Below are 19,799 nucleotides of genomic sequence, written 5' to 3' on the forward strand. Positions count from 1 at the left end.
CCTTTTACTTTGGGCCTTTGGCTGATGAGTTCATACCCAGAGAGGGGCGTCACAGTTCTCCTCAGTCGTCTGATGTGAAGGACATGAACACACGCCGACGTTAACGTCGAGCACACTGAGCGAGGAACAGATGCTGTCTGTTTTGCGTTTGACTGATTTCCTTCCCTCAGACCAGCAGTTTCACATCTCTCTGCCATATGGCGCCACGGGACACACAGGAAAAAAAATACGATCTACATTTAAAACCTCCCTTGTGCCCTTCCATCTCAGAAAAGCATCTTTATGATGTTGAGGTGCTCAAATGCATTATCTGTCTCGTAGCTGTTGTCTCACCGTCTCCCCAAGGGGACGATCTTCAAAAACGTGACGGCGCTTCGTCCATAATGACGAAGTTTTGATGCAGTTTATTTGGATCTGCGAGGCTGTGGAGGAGTTTGATAATTGCGATTGTCTTCCTTCGAGGCCGCTAATGAATTTCCACACCTCTGATTCGCTCATTTGCCTTCTTTTTTCGGATTCTATCGCTCCTTTTTCACACCATCCCCTCCGAGCTTTGCGTTACCCTTTCTTTCTTTCTCGCCCTCTCCTTCTCACTCTCGCTCTCACTGAAAGGTCTCGTATGGATCTTCTAAAATGTCAGCTGAATTTGTGAGAAGCTGAATAAAAGCTTCACTGCTGTGCTGTCTCTTAACGAGCCGGCTTGCAGAAAGAAAGCCAGACACTAGCAGAAAACAACTCCCGCTGCGTATCTGAACCCTTATCACTGTCTGGAGTGCTCTAAGGTTCCACCTTTGTGGCCGCGGATCTGTAACAGTCCAGGACGGAAGGATAAAAAGTCCTGTATTCATAAACTCACTGCATTCATTCGGAAAAACGAAATGCAGAAAGGTTGTTCAAAGGTGCAAACGATCAAACTGAGGACTGCTGTGAATAATATGCAGATCATGCTCCGTTTTCAAAACATGAAAGTGGATGATATTTGGATGAGTTGTGTATATTGGGGCAATTTACTTTGACAGCAGATTTATGACCACATATCTGTAAAAGTCAAGGCCAAACAGGTAAAAAGTGCTGTATTCGTAAACGACTGCCTTAGTGGTTTCGTTTTTTCTTTATCAAATGGAAGGAAAAAAGGTTTACTAAAGGTCTAAATGAATAAAACGATGGGACTGGATGGGATTTTTATGAGGACAGCAGTACATGAAAGAATATTTTTCTGCAAATGTACAACATTTGTGATCATATAACCACATTGTAAAACCCAATAAGTTCAGGATACTCAAAACATTTGAGGAAACTTATTACCTCAAAACATTTAAGTAAACTAACATTTTTTTAAAGTTGGTAGAACTTAAAATTTTTGTGACAAGTGGGGCAGGGCTGAGAGCCATGGAAGCGGATCAAGGCCAGTATGGTGCACAGGTGTCTCTCACTAACAATCCCGTCACCAGCATCCCTTTCCCAACTCATCATAATGTTAATTTACATAAACATCACATTCAGATCTTGGTTAAATGTTACATAGCAAATAAAACATGCTATTATAACTATCAAACAACATATGTGGTCTTAAATGTTTTGCAGCTCATCCTCAACCTAACCACAGGCTCTACTCTTCACCACAGTGGTAACCCTACAAAACTAACATAACAGAACCCCCCTGAATCCCAACATAACACAACATTAACGTATATCTCCATATGTTAATCTTGCGCAAAAACACACAAAATAGCACTTAATTTCAAGTTATTTATATGGTCTGACGCAAAGCATGCTGGGAATTAGAAATCTGCTGCAGCTCAACTCAATCATATTAAGTTCAGCTTACTACAATGAAATTTTGAGTTCATGCAACTTTTTCCTATTAAGTACAATGAACTTTCATTATTATTTGAGTGAAACAAACTCATTTAATTTAATTAATTTCACTGTTCGGTTTTACAGTGCAGGTAAACGTTAATTGCCTTAAAAAAAGAAGAAGAAAAAAAAAACTTCTGCAAACTTGTGACAGGTCTATAAAAGTACAGGGCAAACAGCTAAATGCCACTTCACTATAGTCTAAAAATACAAAGAAAGAAAGAAAGAAAGAAAGAAAGAAAGAAAGAAAGAAAGAAAGAAAGAAAGAAAGAAAGAAAGAAAGAAAGAAAGAAAGAAAGAAAGAAAGAAAGAAAGAAAGAAAGAAAGAAAGAAAGAAAGAAAGAAAGGTTTATCAAACATCCAAAGGGCCAAGCTGATGCATGATGAGAGGTTTCAGAGGACTCCAGTGAATGATATGCAGAACATCCTGAAAATTTTGAAAGCGTAAACACTTATATGCGCTATTTGCCAGTGACAGCATTTAGATCAATACTCCTGGTGTCTGATTTTACGAGTTTGAATGTTGTCTGGCTTCTCTCAGAAAACAAATTTTGAGTGAAGTCTTGACATACTGTCGCTGTTGTTTTCAAATCACAGCCTTTCACTCGTGCTTTGATGGGTGTGTGTTGAGTTGACAGAGACACAGCGCACCGCATGTTTGTTTTATGCTTCAAATTAAGCAGATAGTCACAAAGAATCAGATATTTGCTGCAAATGATTGATCTATGATGATGTGGTGTCAGAGTTGGGTCTGTTTCTTGTGCGTGCAAGCAATTGCTGTGAGAGAGAGAAAGTGAATGTTTAATTATTCATACGAGTCAATGTTTTTATTATTTTTAATAAGGTTGTCAACGTTAATGCAGGTGATTAATTCAAAATCCTTAAGGCATTAAAAAATTTAAAGCAAATAAATTCCTGAAGCATGTGAAACTGTGTCATTAATGTAATTTACATCACGCAAGCACCTGTAACCCTGGTAGGTGGAAATTTCTATTCAAACCCTTTAATGCGATTTCACTTCTCTCTTTGTGATCAGATCATTTTAAGCCGCTAAACTCTTTCAGTCCAACGATCCTTATATCATTTGGTTATTTGGTGTCCTTTTTTTGTAAAGACATCTAAATTTACCTTTACTTAAAAGCTTGCAGAAACTACAGTTTTGTGAGTTTCCTTCAATCTGAACATTTACTTTGCTGGATACAGCAAATGACAATAAAATAAACGTGTTAAACAAGATAAATGATGTATGCTTAATTTCATTATAAGTATGTGATTAATTGCACAAAAAGGGTGCAATCAATCACGACTAAAACATTTTTTATCTATTGACAGTCCTACTTTTTAAGCGAATATAATTCATATTTATAGGCTTTACAGTTGTTAATTTTGCTGCAGTCGCTGTGACAGTGACCTACCATAAAGATCTGCATAGTAACACCCTAGCAACCGCATAGTAACGTCCTAGCAACCACATAGCAACATGTTAAAGCTATTTAGAACACCTTAGCAACTGCTTAGCAATGCCTTGACATTATGGTGGTGAGTTTTGCATGGCAACAACCACATTTTTGTTAAAAACATCTACTATAATATAATATAATATAATATAATATAATATAATATAATAAAATATAATAAATATAATATAATATAATATAATATAATATAATATAATATAATATAATATAATATAATATAATATAATATAATATAATATAATATAATATAATATAATATAATAAATGATACATTTCTGCAAACTTGTGATTGCAGATCTATAAAAGTACAGGGCAAACAGTTAAATGCCACTTCATTATAGTCTAAAAATACAAAATAAGGATGATAATAATAATAACTTACAATAATAATAAAACACGTACATATTTTGTAATATAAAAAAAAAAAAAAAAAAAAAAAAAAATTAGTAGTAGTTGCAATTTTTCTAAAAGAAAAATCATATTAATAAGAAAAAAAGGGAACGATTATAACATATTTAAAATATATACATTTTAGAAATGAGTTTTTTATTTATTTATTTATTTATATTTATTTAAATTATTATTATTTTTACAAACACCTAAGTAATGCCTTGGCATCGTGTGTTTGGCATGGTATCACTCCTATTTTTCTATAAAAATCTAGTTATAGATTTTTATAGAGTTATAGAAAAATCATATTCATGAAAAAAAGAGAACGATTATAATAGATAAAATATAAATACTACTAAATAATATATATGTATATTTTTAAAATATATAAATTTTTAAATGTATGTTTTTTGTACATTTATATATTTTTTTAAAATATGCCAATTTTAAAATTATTATTATAATTAATGTAAAATGATTAATATAATTAAGTCCCCTTTCACTTTCATTAAAATTATAAAAAAGCAGTGAGAATGTTGCTAAACATCTCTTTTTGGTGTTTCATGAAAGAAAAAGTCATGAAGGTTAGGATTGACATGAGGGTGAATAAATCATCACAATTTTCTCTTTTAGTTGAACTATTCCTTTAAAGAACAAATAAAACATATAATAAACAGTGCTTTTTAACTGTATGTGTGTGCAGATTGTGGCTTTCAAACACACACAAATCTACGCATGTAATAAGGCAGCAGCAGCTGGCCTGGTATGTGCTTATATCTCTGTGTTTGATTTTGCATCACCAGACTGTTGTCAGAGGACAGGCTGACGATCTGATCGATGGCATTGGAGTTGATGGCGAAAACAAAGCTTACGAAGATTTCACAAACTTTTCCAGCGGTGACACTGAATGAAAGCGGCATTCTTGATTTGACAGGTGCCAAAATCCATTCTGCCTCACCGTGGCCGTGATAATGAATCATTTTCAATCTGATCTATTCCTGTCGTTCACCGTGCACACCTCCTCTTTTGTCGTCAAAACATTTCTGCCTGTTGTTCTTTCGCATTTGAATTCTCTCATAACTTCTGCAACAGAGGAGAAGAAGGTTTCGACACCGCTTTACTAAGGATCAGGGCCTTGGATCAGCCGTGCCTTTATAAAGCCGATCAAATACAAAGGGGTCCAAAAGTCTGAGACCAAACTGAAAATCTGGGGTTCAAAATCTAATTTAAACCTGGAAATAAACAATGTTTTAGGATTTGAGTGCTGCTGTCACTAACACAAAAGAAGAATACAAATTCTAAGACATTCTGAAACTCTTTAAAATAGTTGAACTTCTCATTAAAACTATTATGCTGACAAACTGAAGCTTAAGAATAAAACAAAAAATAAAATACAATGAAAATATATTATGCATAAAATATACATAATTCAAATTATTTAAATTATATTTAGTTTATACAGTATGTATGTGTATACACACACACATTATTTAATTTGTGCTGTAAAATCGATTAATTGCATCTAACATAAAAACATAAGTTTGTAAATATATGTATAAATATACACACACAAATATATACTGCATAAAAACTTTGTTAGATACGATTATTCAACAAATTATAATTTTTTTTAAATAAAAAGGTGAATAGAAACATTTCCACTGTCTCTGACTTTTAGACCTCATTATAAACAAAGAAAATGTGAGTAGTCTCAAAACTCACCGACATAATTCTAGAACGTTGCTAAGCAGTTGTCAAGGTATTCAGAATAGTTTTAGCATATTTTGGTTGCTAGGGTACTGTGGGTAGTTGCCAGGGATGTTGCTATGCACTTGCTAAATTGTTCTGAGAGACTTTGAGCATGTTGCTATTTGGTCTCTAAGGAGTTCGAGGAGGTTGTCAGGTCGTTGCTATGAGGTTGCTAGGGGTGATAGCTTATTGACCCAATTAAAAAGAGGTCACTGGCAAGTTAAACAATGGCTCAAGTCTCTCCTTGTGATTTACACCAGGTGTAAAAATCCAACAAGTCTGAACATTAACAGCACAACTTTCCTCAACAAGCGATTATCCACGTCTGTATCACAAACGGTGGGGAATGGATTAAGCACATAAGTTTGTCTAAACACAGGATGCTGCTTTGACATGTAAAATAAAATTAATGTAAACTTATATGGACATGGTTTGTGTGTAGATATCACCTTTCTGCACATTTCGTGGACTTTCACACATCTCACAGCGTAGCAGCAGTCCGCTGTTGGAGAACGTACATGCTGAACAGTTCCACTTCTGATTGTGGCGCGGAGCCTGCAGTCCCGCCGAGAGCCTGCGGGGGGCACACAAGGGCGACAGGGAGCTCTTCTTACCCCCGCGTCGCAACAAGGGGCTAACCTGCCTAATGCGCTTCACCTGCGGGGAAAAATCCTCCGCCTGGTCGGCCTTCAAATCAGAACTCTGGATCTCCGGTGTCTGAACAGGCTCCGCCTCCTTTGGTAATTGGGGGAGAGGAGATCCGTCGGAGGGTAAATCCCCAGATCGTTTCCTCTTCTTTTCTTTGTTCACAGAGGGGGAAAAGAATGATCGGATGTCGTGCTGCTTGTCCCTTTCAAACTGTGGTAGATGGGGAGAAAAGTACAAAAAGAATGCTTTTTGTGACTCACAAAGTGAAACTTCATCTCATGACAGCAAAGTGATGAAACCACAGACACTTCTGAAAGAAAAGCACTTTGTGAGGTTCAGGTTTCCACGATTAGAAAATCGGAAGCCTAGTCATGTTTAGGGGTGTCAAACGTACCAGTTCTGTCACTAACAATGTCGATTCAATCAAAAAAGATTGCAATAAGGGGAACAATGAATTTTACAGCACATTGTTTTAGTGTAATTTGTGAATTTTCATGTATATTTTTACATTTTTGAATATAGCATATTCATTTTTGCTATGCGAATGTGACAACGAGTTTTAGTCGCGTTTTATGTTTAATTTGTGGCAATGAAAATTTTACGTACATGAGAGAAGAAAATTCCATCTTTGTCATCCTCAGAGTCACCCTTCACGGTCTCGCTTGGCGTCCATGCCTGAGCAAAGTTCAGAAAGTCCCATTTCTCTTGGTCTCCCACCTCAGCCTTCAAATACTCTTTCTTTCCATTCAGAGCGCTGCCCGTAACTGTTTCCTGTCCAATATCATTTGTAAGAATGTCAGCAAATGAAAGCAAATTTTCCAAACAAGCCCTTTTTTTACACACCAAAGCTTACAGTAGTTATTGTGTTGCCTCTTTATTTAGTCCCAAGACATTATATATTGATTATTTTAAGAGTACTGTAGTTTGGAAAGTCTGGAAACTAAGTTCTAACCAATTCAAATGTATAAATTTAAGGTAATCTATAAAAATGTTCACAAAAAGACTGTGAAACTTTTTGAGTGTGTCTATGAATACTGAAGGAAACATTTTTCCTTATCTGAAGCTAAGAGACAGCCAATCTACTGTACCTTTCTGTTGAGCATGGCCCACATGACGGTGTCAAAGGTTCCTTTGGCAATTAGGTAGTGGATGTGTACGGTCGTGGTCTGCCCTATGCGATGTGCTCTGTCCTCTGCTTGTTTGATGTGTCCTGGGTTCCAGTAGAGTTCGGCAAAGACCACGTGAGACGCTGCTGTAAATGTCAAACCCTGAGAGCAAGTGGACACATCATACAGTTTTACAGCAATATTTGCATGTCATCCAAAAATGTGAAGTTATTAAGGCTGACATGCTTGAGAGTGTTACGAGGTTGCGTGAAGAATAAAGAAGAACAGTGCATTGGTTATGAGATTGTGTGAAACATTACAGAAGTTTTTAAGGTTTTACGAAGTTGTGTGAACATCAGTGTGAAGTATAAATGAACAGTTCACTGTTTACAAAGTTATAGTGTATTGAGGCTGTGTGAAGTACAAAGTACAGCGTTTACGCTGTACTCGAGAATTCACACTCGAGAATTTTTAAGAAAAATATACACAGCCTTTATTCAATCATGGCTTAGGCATTTAAGAACAGGTAACAAGTAACCGCACACCGACGCGTTGCAGCCAATGAGCCTTCAACAGGCTTATTGGCCGCAACGAGTTTGGTGCTTTGAACCCTTGCTAACATGGTGTCCCGCTGATGGCGCAGCGAACTCGTGTGGCGCTGTAAATTTAAGAAAATGTAACATTTTGTAGTTTATTTAGTAATTGTTTGAGGTCTTTACACAATTTCAATTCACATGGGTCACACTTCTCAGGTAAAAAAAAACATGGAAATCCATATAAATATGGAAAAAAAAATCTCTGCAGCATATATTCAGTTTACAACTGTAATCTTAGTTTGTTTTTGCACGATCATCAAACAACAAAGTACAATCTGAATTAAATGATCGATTGCTCCTTTATCTGTTGCTGGTTTGAGTGGCACACAAACATTTGTTTAGTGAAGTTCAAACAGTTTTGCGTAATGAAAATATATGCCTTGAATTCATTCAGTCATCTTCGACAATCACTAAACGATCTCTAAACTTTTGCCTGAAATCAGTCTGCGTGTATGATAAATTTATATTATATATATTATATAATTATAAATATATATATAATTATAAATATATATATATATATTTATATATATATTTATATATATTTTATATATATATATATATATATATATATATATATATATATATATATATATATATATATATATATATATATATATATATATATATATATATATATATATATATATATATATATATATATATATATATATATATATATATATATATATATATATATATATATAAAATATATATATATAATTATAAATATATATACATTTTTATTTCTTAATTTTATATTTCAGAAAACAAAATAAAGCAAATAGCCTGGAAACACATATTTTCCCATACTCTGTTTTCTTTTTTTCATACATTTCCAGAACTGGAAATGACTCAAATCAAATTCCATACTTTTCCAAACTGCGTAGGAACCCTGTAAATGCTACAAGACTGTGTGACATATAAAGGGGTGCATTACAATAGGGCTTTTGCCTAATATATGTGGGTGTACTGTGTGTAATTATTATGTATATATAAATACAAACACATCCATGTATATATTTGAGAAATATTTACAAGTATATGTATTTATTTATATTTTTATATAATTTATATTATATAAAATATAATATAAATTTTATATAATTTATAATTTATATTATATATATTATATAATCGCGATTAATCGTTTGACAGCCCTACATTACAATTTGTCCGAGGCTGTGTGATGTGCCAACAGGAACATTACAATGTTTATGCTCTTAAGGATACTATTACAAATTTGCATTGATTATAAAGAAGTAGGGCTGCCCCCTAATAGTCGACTAACCATTATTCATCTAGAAATGGCTTAAGGTGATGATATACGGGGCAATTATACATACGCTAACAGGCATTGTTGCCTAACGATGTTGCTTGGGCACTTTTCCATTGAGAATGGGCAACAAATTTCTATCTGGACACTCAAGATCGAAATTAATTGCCCATTCTCAATGGGACAGTGCCCAAGCAACATTGCTCGGCAACATCGCTAGACAACATTACTCAAAAAGTTGCCCTGTGTATCATCACCTTTAGTCATCAAAAATTGGTATTAGTCGTTTAGTCACAGAAAGAAAAAAAATAAAACTCCACAGGAAGTGGAGAAATCACGCAGTCTGTGATGAACAGATTGTTAACGGCAGGAAATCCAAACACTCGCCTGTCATTCATCATTCATCGACCTCAAGTATGGCTTATCACTTGAAATATGTGAGTAGTACCAACTTTACAATTCCGCTCGTTCTAACGTTAACCTAGATAAATGCGCTTGATGCATATCCAACTGTTTGTGTGGAGAGTGCGCTTACTACATGGAGGAGCCGGTGCGATGATCTGCGATCACTTGCATTTAACTTAAAATACTCTGTCATTTTGGTCATACAGATAAGAATAATTTTGCATTTATTTCTGTAAACTCACAATAACAACAAAACGTTGTGCTTTTGTAAAATAATGAAAACAAACAGGATGCATTTTCTGCTGTCTCGGTCTCAAGTGAACTTGAGCGCGCCACAAAAATGAACCAAAACTCAGCATATACTTGCCTCACAGACATGAGAAATATATCTATGGAAAACTACTGAAATGACATGAATTGAAATGTCTACTTTTAACTGATTCAAATCTAAAATAGATATCCTCAGATTATGTAATCCCTATGAAACCTATATCGTCCACTACTTAGGAGATGTCGAGTCAGCATTGTTGACTTCATCTCTGCTGCTGAAAACACACAAAACACCAGTTTATAAATACATTTTTTTCAAGCTTTAAGTGTGTTTGAGCGTTGATTAGGCTATGTATTATACAGTATATAGGTGATTAAGGGCTCATTATCATGATTTACATGGTTTATTTATATAAACGTGTGATTAGTCGACTAATTGCTTAAATAAACGACTACTAGTCGACTAGAAAAATGTTTGGGGGGGAGCCCTATAAAGAAGAACAGTACAATCTATACAATGTTGAATGTTACAAGAATGTGTGACGTATAATGGGGGCATAACAATTTTTTGAATGTTGAGGTGTTACAAGGTTGTGTGTAGTGTAAATAATAAAAAACTAGATTGACAAGGTTGAGTAAAGTTTAAAGAATAACAATACAATGTTTACAAGTTTGAGTGTTACATGGTTTTGATGTACTGTATAGAGGAATGTTAAAATTATTACATGCTTGATTGTTATGAGGTTGTGATGTACTGCTATTAAAGTTTTTAATGTTGTTTATATGTCTATGTAGTGTTTTTAATATGCTTTAAGACAAACCATGTGCAAATTCATAAGTCAGCACCATTGCTGAGTATTTTATGTTTGAAACTGCAGTAAACCAAAGACAGTCTAAAACTCACGGTTTGAAATCGTGGGCATTTGTGACGTCACAGACTACCTTGTAACCAATCACAACAACGTGCCGGCAGGCTTTAGCATATCATTAACTATGACCGCTCTGAAGCAGAAGAGAGAAGCCAGGTTACCCCGGTAAATTTTCTGTTGATCTGAACAATTGTGTAGATTTAGCAATATAGCGAGTCTATTACGATGTTATGATGAACTACAGTGTATACGGAAAGTATTCAGACCCCCTTAAATTTTTTACTCTTTGTTATATTGCAGCCATTTGCTAAATCATTAATGTACACACAGCACCCCATGTTGACAGAAAAACACAGAATTGTTGACATTTTTGCAGATTTATTAAAAAAGAAAAACTGAAATATCACATGGTCCTAAGTATTCAGACCCTTTGCTCAGTACTTAGCAGAAGCACCCTTTTGATCTAATACAGCCATGAGCCTTTTTGGGAAAGATGCAACAAGTTTTTCACAGCTGGATTTGGGGATCCTCTGCCATTCCTCCTTGCAGATCCTCTCCAGTTCTGTCAGGTTGGATGGTAAACGTTGGTGGACAGCCATTTTTAGGTCTCTCCAGAGATGCTCAATTGGGTTTAAGTCAGGGCTCTGGCTGGGCCATTCAAGAGCAGTTGCGGAGTTGTTGTGAAGCCACTCCGTTATTTTAGCTGTGTGTTTAGGGTCATTGTCTTGTTGGAAGGTAAACCTTCGGCCCAGTCTGAGGTCCTGAGCACTCTGGAGAAGGTTTTTGTCCAGGATATCCCTGTACTTGTCCTGTCCCTGCAGCTGAAAAACACCCCCACAGCATGATGCTGCCACCACCATGCTTCACTGTTCGGACTGTATTGGACAGGTGATGTCTTGCACTGAGGAGAGGCTTCCGTCGGGCCACTCTGCCATAAAGCCCCGACTGGTGGAGGGCTGCAGTGATGGTTGACTTTCTACAACTTTCTCCCATCTCCCGACTGCATCTATGGAACTCAGCCACAGTGATCTTTGTATTCTTCTTTACCTCTCTCACCAAGGCTCTTCTCATGCTCAGTTTGGCCGGATGGCCAGCTCTAGGAACGGTTCTGGTCGTCCCAAACGTTTTCCATTTAAGGATTATGGAGGCCACTGTGCTTTTAGGAACCTTAAGTGCAGCAGAAATTTTTTGTAACCTTGGCCAGATCTGTGCCTTGCCACAATTCTGTCTCTGAGCTCTTCAGGCAGTTCCTTTGACCTCATGATTCTTATTTGCTCTGACATGCACTGTGAGCTGTAAGGTCTTATATAGACAGGTGTTTGGCTTTCCTAATCAAGTCCAATCAGTATAATCAAACACAGCTGTACTCAAATGAAGGTGTAGAACCATCTCAAGGATGATCAGAAGAAATGTACAGCACCTGTTAAATATACTGTATGAGTGTCATAGCAAAGGGTCTGAATACTTAGGACCATGTGATATTTCAGTTTTTCTTTTTTAATAAATTTGCAAAAATGTCAACAATTCTGTGTTTTCCTGTCAATATGGGGTGCTGTGTGTACATTAATGAGGGAAAAAAATGAACTTAAATGATTTTAGCAAATGGCTGCAATATAACAAAGAGTGAAAATTTAAAATTTAAGGGGTTCTATATATGTATATATATATATATATATATATATATATATATATATATATATATATATATATATATATATATATATATATATATATATATATATATATATATATTATATATATATATATATATTATATATATATATATATATTATATATATATATATATATTATATATATATATATATATTATATATATATATATATATATATTATATATATATATATATATTATATATATATTAATATATATATTATATATATATATATATATATATATATATATATATATATATATATATATATATATATATATATATTTATATTATATTATATTATATATATATATATGCCTTATATATCTTCACCTATGTTCTGAGTTGTTCAAAGTGTTTGTAAGGATGATTGTTAGAAGGCAGCTGTCTGACTCTGAGATAAAGAACAGGAACGGTGTGTGTAACATTAGCAACACATTATTGGCTGTTTTATAACGTAATCAAGAAAAAGGCTATTTATATTAATTCATATTAATTAATGACAGAACCGACGCAAGGGCACACAGGGGCTCGCGCCAAAGTAAAGTGACAGCTGACTTGAAGTAAAGCCAATAAAGGTCATGTTTTTGTCCTCCAAATTTTAATACTATAAAACATAACTAAAACAACATTGCTCTGGGCGTGTGCATGTGACTGTGATTCATGTGCATATGTCAGTCAGTGTGTCCTCACACGTCAAGTTCTGAGAGAGCTATTCAGTCCATTATAAATTCTGATTTTGGCCGCCTCTGGAATGGACCAAACCATAGATATTAGCCTACCTGATAAGTTCAAGTAAATACGCTGGAAATCCGCGCTCATTCAAGGATGTGCATTGATTTCATGTACGGAGAAGGCACAGGAGCCTGCAGGATTTCATCTGAATGTTTTTTTAAATCTGAACTCCAAAAAGCAACGAAATTGTCGAACATCCATTTAACGCACGACTGCTTGTTCTCTCGATACTGAGAAATAGCTTCAGGTAATTCAGTGAGAGAGCAGTTCAAAGAAATGCAAGTAGATTCAGAACGTTTTGCAAAGGCGTTTTACCAATTCATAATTTAAAACACAATTTAAGCGTCAGAAATTAAACTGAATATACGAAGCGAAGCAAGCTTTTTTCTTAAATATCCACAACAAAAGCAACAAATTGCTTGTCACTATAGCAACACTAGATTCTCCGAGCTGGCGTGAGCGAGTGGAGGAAGGGCTAATTTGCATATTTATTGATCCCTGTATATTAAATGAGGCAAGGTTGTAGAGTTACATTCAAGCTATTTTAAGGCATGAACAATTTTTTTTTCATTTGATTTTTTTTTTTTAATATGTCATTTTGGTGATCAAAGATGAGTTTTAAGGGATAAAATAATTGACTACAGGGGGACTTTAAAAGGTTGAGTGTTACAAGGTTGTATGACATACTGTATAGAGGAATGTTACAATGTTTACGAGGTGGAGATGTTACAAGGTTGTGTGAAGCATTTCAAAAAGACTTACAATGATTACGAGATTTAGGTGTTATGAGCTTGCATGAAGCATAAAGAAGAACAGTCCGTTGTTTACAAAACTGGGGTACTGCATGGTTGTGTGAAGATTTACAAAGAGCAGTACAATGTTCATGAAGTTGAGGTGTTACAATATTGTTTATAAGGTTGAGTACTCAGTACCTGTCCAGCTGCCTGTATGCTTAGTATGGCCACACGCGTATCTGGATCATTTTGAAAACGATGCACCAGTTGGATCCTCTCTGCAGATGGAACACTGCCATCGATGCGGATATAACTAGCCTGGAAAAGAAAGTGAAAAAGAGACAGTCCAAAGTAAATTTTGATTTGAAACATTTTTTATTCTTTTTTTTTTTAATGCGTAAAAGAAAAAATTACTAAGAGCACCAACAGCATAAATCAAAATGCCTTCCAACTCAAAGCATTGTAAGGAGTATCAAAACCCTTCATAACTATCGATCAATGCCATATAGACTGAGTTTTGCAGATCTGTGGTTGTTCAGAGAGGATTTGCGCACTCAAGTCAAAACTTGCAGCAAAGTGACATCCAGAGTTGTCAACTTTTTAGTGTGTCTGAAGTACATTTTGGGCATTATCCTCTTCCTACCATCATCTGACAGCTGTAAAACACAGGTGAAGCAGTGTACAACACCTTTCTCTCTCTCCGCCTGGCAGAACTTCAGAACTTTTCTCACCCGTGTTAATTTTAGCTTCCTGCCTAACGTTTCTTCCCATCTCTCGCGCGGGGTGCAAGGAGCATGACAGGTGTGAGAATGTAGGGAGCGCATACGCTGCCCCGTTTGCATGTGATCACACCTGCTGGTGCGAGGCCCCTTCTTCCTTATGAGATTCATAAGCACCAATTAACGGCAGGATGGATAAAAAAGGAAGAAAATTTTCACAGTGTCTGGGATCAAACGTCTGGCCAGAGAGCAGCAAAACAAGAAAGTGAGAGAGATGGAGGAAAAGATAGGGGGCTGGGGGCCAAAAAGAAGAGGAAATTGACAAAACAAGCTCTCATTAAAACAGTGAGACATCTGTGAAGACACCGTGTCGGCAACCAGCCGTGCTCTTTAGGGTGCAAAGTGTTTTTAGCGTGCCGCTGTGTGAACAGGGACAAAAAGAACGGATCGTGGTAAAAGATGAATCGACAGCTCTGATGAAATGTCTGTTAGGCAACAAAAATGGATTCGTCAAGTGATGCAATGCAAGTTTTGGGCCGATACGAATTAGAAGTGCACCCAAGTCTGAGTCATACCAAAGTTTATGATGGATTTGTCAGACCTGGATAACTGAGTCAGTGAGTTGAATTTGAGGACTTGTAAATTAATCATTCAGTTCTGGACCAACTGATTCAATCTAAAGATCTAAGCCAAAGAAATACTTTTAAATGGAGCAAAACTATAAAAATTTAAATAAATCATTGTTTATATATTTATGCCGTTTCCAGAATCGTATAAATTGAATTAATTTCCATGACTTTTCCAGACCTTGAAGTCACTTTTATCCTTTTTTTTTTTTTTTTTTTTTTTTAAATATAAATGTATATACTTTTAAATTAGTCTCTTTTTTTCATAAAAAATGTAGAGATCCTAAATCATTTGATCTAGTTTAAAAAGTAAAAAAAACAAAAACACTCTAAATAATTTATAATTTTATAGATCAGACTAATCCGGTTCTTGAACTCAACTAAATTTTAATAAAGGAAATATTACTGAATCACTTGATCTAATTCACAAAACAAGTTTGAATGATTAATTTCCAACCAGACTTTTCTGGTTCTCGAACTCAACTCACTTTTTAACAATAGAAAAAATATTGAATCGTTTGATCCAGTTCACAAAATACGATTCATTTAAAAATCTGACTTAGGTTCTCAAATTCAACTCACTGACTCAAAGATCAAACGCAAAAGAATGTTTCATTCATAAATCAGACATAGTCCAAGAAGCCAAGATGATTTCATAAGACTGGAAATATAATGCACGAGCCGAATGGACGATTTTTATTACACTTTTATGAATCTTTCCAAATCTTTACAATGGCACAATATTCAAAATGTCTATAATTTTGTTCATCAGAATAAAGAAAGTCATTTAGTTTTAAACAACAGGGGTGAGTAAATAATGACAGAACTCATGAATTTTTATTTAAATATAACTTTAAAGTAGTAGTTCAAATACACACACTCAACTGATTGACAGCAAGACTCTGACCCATTCTTTTCCCGTAAGAATGAACCAGTGCCCTACTGAGGGAATGTGTTAAAGCAAAGAATAAACTCTACCCAGGGAATCAACACACTCTCCTTCACCTCCTTTAGTCCTGTCAAGCCCTTTCATTCAGTTTTTTTTCTTTCACACAAACACTTTCTTCAGCCTTATCTGTCATTCAGCTCACACACACACACAAACACACACCTCTCTTTCTCTCTCTGAATGGGTCAGTGTGTGTGTTGGGAAGGCAGTGTGACAGGCTTTGCTGCTGCTGATTTAATGAACGGTGTTGAGGTGCTGACATACTTTTGCTTTCACTGGAGTCTCAGCACACTCTCTCTCACACACACACACACACACACACACACACACACACACACACACACACACACACACACACACACACACACACACACACACACACACACACACCTACCTTGGCCTCGATGACAGCCTCGGTACACGCCTGCAGCATGCTGAGATGATGAGCAAAGACCAGAAACTTCAGCTGTTCGGTCTCCAACATCATCTTTATATAGTCCTTCACCGCTCCGGCCTGAGAGATGCGGAAAGAAAGAGAAAAATAAGGATATAAAAACACATTGTGATTCAGCCAGGTAATGCCGTTTAGGAATTCCAACTAATATGACACAAAATTAATTATAAAATAGATAATTTATATACAATACCATTTAACTGTTTGGGGTCAGTAAGATTTTTTTTAAGATTCTGCTCACCAAAGCTGCATTTATACGACCAAAACTACAGTAAAAAATAATGTGAAATATTTACCATTTATAACCAAAATGTAACAGTTTTCTATTATAACATATTTTCATTATCATTATTCCAGTCTTCAGCACCACTTGATCCTTCAGGAATCATTCTAATATGATAATATGATGCTCAAGAATTTATTTTTATTATCAATTCTGAAAACAATGCTGTTTAATATTTTTGTGAAAACCCTGATACATTTTATCCTTTGATAAATAGAAAGTTAAAGAATAAAAATAGAAATCTTTTGTAACATTATAAATTTGTGTGTATATAAAATCCAGCACACCCTAGCAACTGCATAGCAATGCCCTGGCAATCTTCCTAGGAGCTTCTGTAAAAATCTAGTCATTAATGTAATTATTTATAAGACACTGGTGTTTTTTTTGTTTTTTGTTTTTTTTTACATTTCAGTTGCCACATTTCATAACTGAAATATGCTATGTGTGTTACTGTTATTTAAAGGGGTGCTGTTTTGCCAGTTTAATCTCAAATCTCCTTTTATCCTCCTTTACCTGCTTTTCCCTCTCAAAAAAAAAAAAACATGAAACCCCTCAAAATCCCTAACTTTGAGATGAACTCGATGGCTAATGCCCGTTATGACTAGCGTAGTTGTTAAACGAACAGTGTATCGAGTCATTTGCCGGAAGCCAGTCCTCTTTTCCTGTGTTTCAAAGCTGCGCTCCGGTTTCTCATTACTGAAGAGTTTTGCCTTTTTAATATCGCCTAATTGGCGCCCAAAACTGTCTGTGAAGGAGCGCAAAGGCTTTTTTTTTTTTACAGCTTCAAGTGTACGTGTGTGTGGTGGCTCCGGTTCACTCATTTTCACTTGGCAAAAACAGCGATTTCAAAAAGTGACACCATTCCTGACACCGCACATTTCTGCCCTGAGAGAGCGAAAGAATATAATCTCAGCGGCAAACAATAAATGAAAGAGTGAGGAGGACAAGAGCAGCAGGGACCAGAACACACTGGTTTGACAAATTAAAAAAAAAAAAAAAAAACACACACACACACTCACGGTGGCACGTCGGGGACGCACACTGCTTTCACACATGGGCTGGTTTGATGCACACACAGTGGAAAGCTTCATTCAAGACACACGCTGTGCTCAGGAGGATGATATAAAGTGGTTGTAGTTTGAGAAGAAAGAACGTCCAAAACTCCTGGTGGAATGCAAACGTGTTGGTAGAGTCTTCTTTTTTATGACAAAACTGTGCAAAGTCACTTTATTGTCCGAACTGTGACGTTAAAGTTCCCCGAGTGATGCAAAAATCACAAAAAGTTAAGGCAGGTCTCGTCTGGAGCTCATAAAAACACCTTGTTAAGTCTCTGAAACAGCGAGATCCGCAGGAAAAGATGTCGGGCAATCAAAAAGGTCAGCATTAAGGTCGGCTCAGCACTGGACCGGCCCCCCTGGAGCTCGTTCCCATGGCAATGCCGCGGTGTTTGATGTGGAGAACAGAAGGGCTGGTTGCCATGGTGGTCGTTAGCGGCGATATCACGCTGTCCCTCATCGTTAGAGAGGGAACGAGAGAGAGGGAAACTCACTGCAGATGGCCGTTATTCTGATGGCATTCAGAAAAAGAGCTGAAGCTGAAATGAGGACTGACGTCCTTTTCCATTTACACAGAAACTGTAAATAACAGATCCGAGGTAGATATAGTACATTAATGTTTTGTTTTAAAGGAAGGTTTGTTGAGGAAAGGCATGATATTACTTTTTAAGTGATTAGATTTTTGCTGATTTTTGCCTGATGGATGATAAATTTCTTAATCTTACATTGAAGGAAGGACCCAAGCCATAGTAATGAGAATTGGGGAGAAATGTGCTCAGTTGTTGTATAAAAAAAAACAAAAAAACAAAAAAAAAACCTTTCTGGTTCTAAATCTATCCCACACAGTGTTTTGAAGCCCAAAGGAACAAAAAACTCTTATACAACCCTGTAAAGATACAAACAAATACACAGAAATTCCTACAGCATCAAGATCTACAACCATTTTAGACATTTAGGGCGACGTGAAATGAGAAATAAACATCTTGAGGATTTTACACGCATACTTTACCTTGGCAACGGCAGTCTGCTTATACATGTGTGTGATGAGACTCATCACCTCCACAAACTGATTCTCACTCTCAGAGCTCATCAGTTTCTCCCACTGCTCAAAACTAGCACTTGCTTCCTGTGAGAAAGAGAGAGAGAAAGAGAGTGAATCCATAAAGGGCAGCACAATTAATGATATCGTAAACTGTCCTACTTTCCCTGTGTTTGGCAAAAAGCAGCAAGAAAAACAGAAAATATAGAAAGATGAAGTGTGAACGAGAGAAAGTGAGGGGTAGAGGGAGCGAGAGGAAAGAGACACAATTCCCTGAAGTTGCAGAACGACTTCTTGGGTCATGTGACCTGCCCAATTATAGCGCTACAGTGACAGCAGCAGTGGAAGATGGAAACACACCGTACCGGCGCTATAAATCTCCTGTGCGCGCACACACACTGAGTCCTGCTCTGCCCCTAAAACAAATGCAGATCCTCTCCGTCTCCTTTCCCACAAACACTCCTGCAGTCCCCGAGAGGTGCTGCCAGGGTTTGGACATCAGACTGACAGGAAGTCAAGCAGTGAATGAAGGAAACAGAGCATGTAAAAGACACACAACCATTATTCACCCCAGAGCTCTTTTATAAGCTTCACATTGTATAGCATGGCAGTAATATTGAGGTGATAAATGTAAATAGATAGACAGACAGACAGACAGACAGAAGGATAGACAGACAGACAGACAGACAGAAGGATAGACAGACAGACAGACAGACAGAAGGATAGACAGACAGACAGACAGAAGGATAGACAGACAGACAGACAGACGGATATACAGAAGGACAGATAGATAGACAGATAGATAGATAGATAGATAGATAGATAGATAGATAGATAGATAGATAGATAGATAGATAGATAGATAGATAGATAGATAGATAGATAGAT

At 36.1% G+C, this 19,799-nt stretch overlaps 1 protein-coding gene across 3 annotated transcripts in view; it reads right to left on the reverse strand.

Moving 5' to 3' along the window:
• Positions 1–19,799, reverse strand: part of zranb3 (zinc finger, RAN-binding domain containing 3) — an 84,140-nt gene that overhangs the window by 21,228 nt on the left and 43,113 nt on the right. For all 3 annotated transcript variants that reach the window (XM_067398562.1, XM_067398561.1, XM_067398563.1), the window contains exons 8-13: positions 18,882–18,998; positions 16,475–16,594; positions 13,985–14,104; positions 7,211–7,390; positions 6,729–6,893; positions 5,924–6,332 (exon numbers count right to left, since the gene is read on the reverse strand). In XM_067398562.1, the coding sequence (XP_067254663.1) occupies positions 5,924–6,332; positions 6,729–6,893; positions 7,211–7,390; positions 13,985–14,104; positions 16,475–16,594; positions 18,882–18,998 (1,111 nt within the window). The remainder of the gene's footprint in view (positions 1–5,923; positions 6,333–6,728; positions 6,894–7,210; positions 7,391–13,984; positions 14,105–16,474; positions 16,595–18,881; positions 18,999–19,799) is intronic.

Source organism: Chanodichthys erythropterus, chromosome 10, assembly GCF_024489055.1.
Source record: "Chanodichthys erythropterus isolate Z2021 chromosome 10, ASM2448905v1, whole genome shotgun sequence".
NCBI lineage: Eukaryota > Metazoa > Chordata > Actinopteri > Cypriniformes > Xenocyprididae > Chanodichthys > Chanodichthys erythropterus.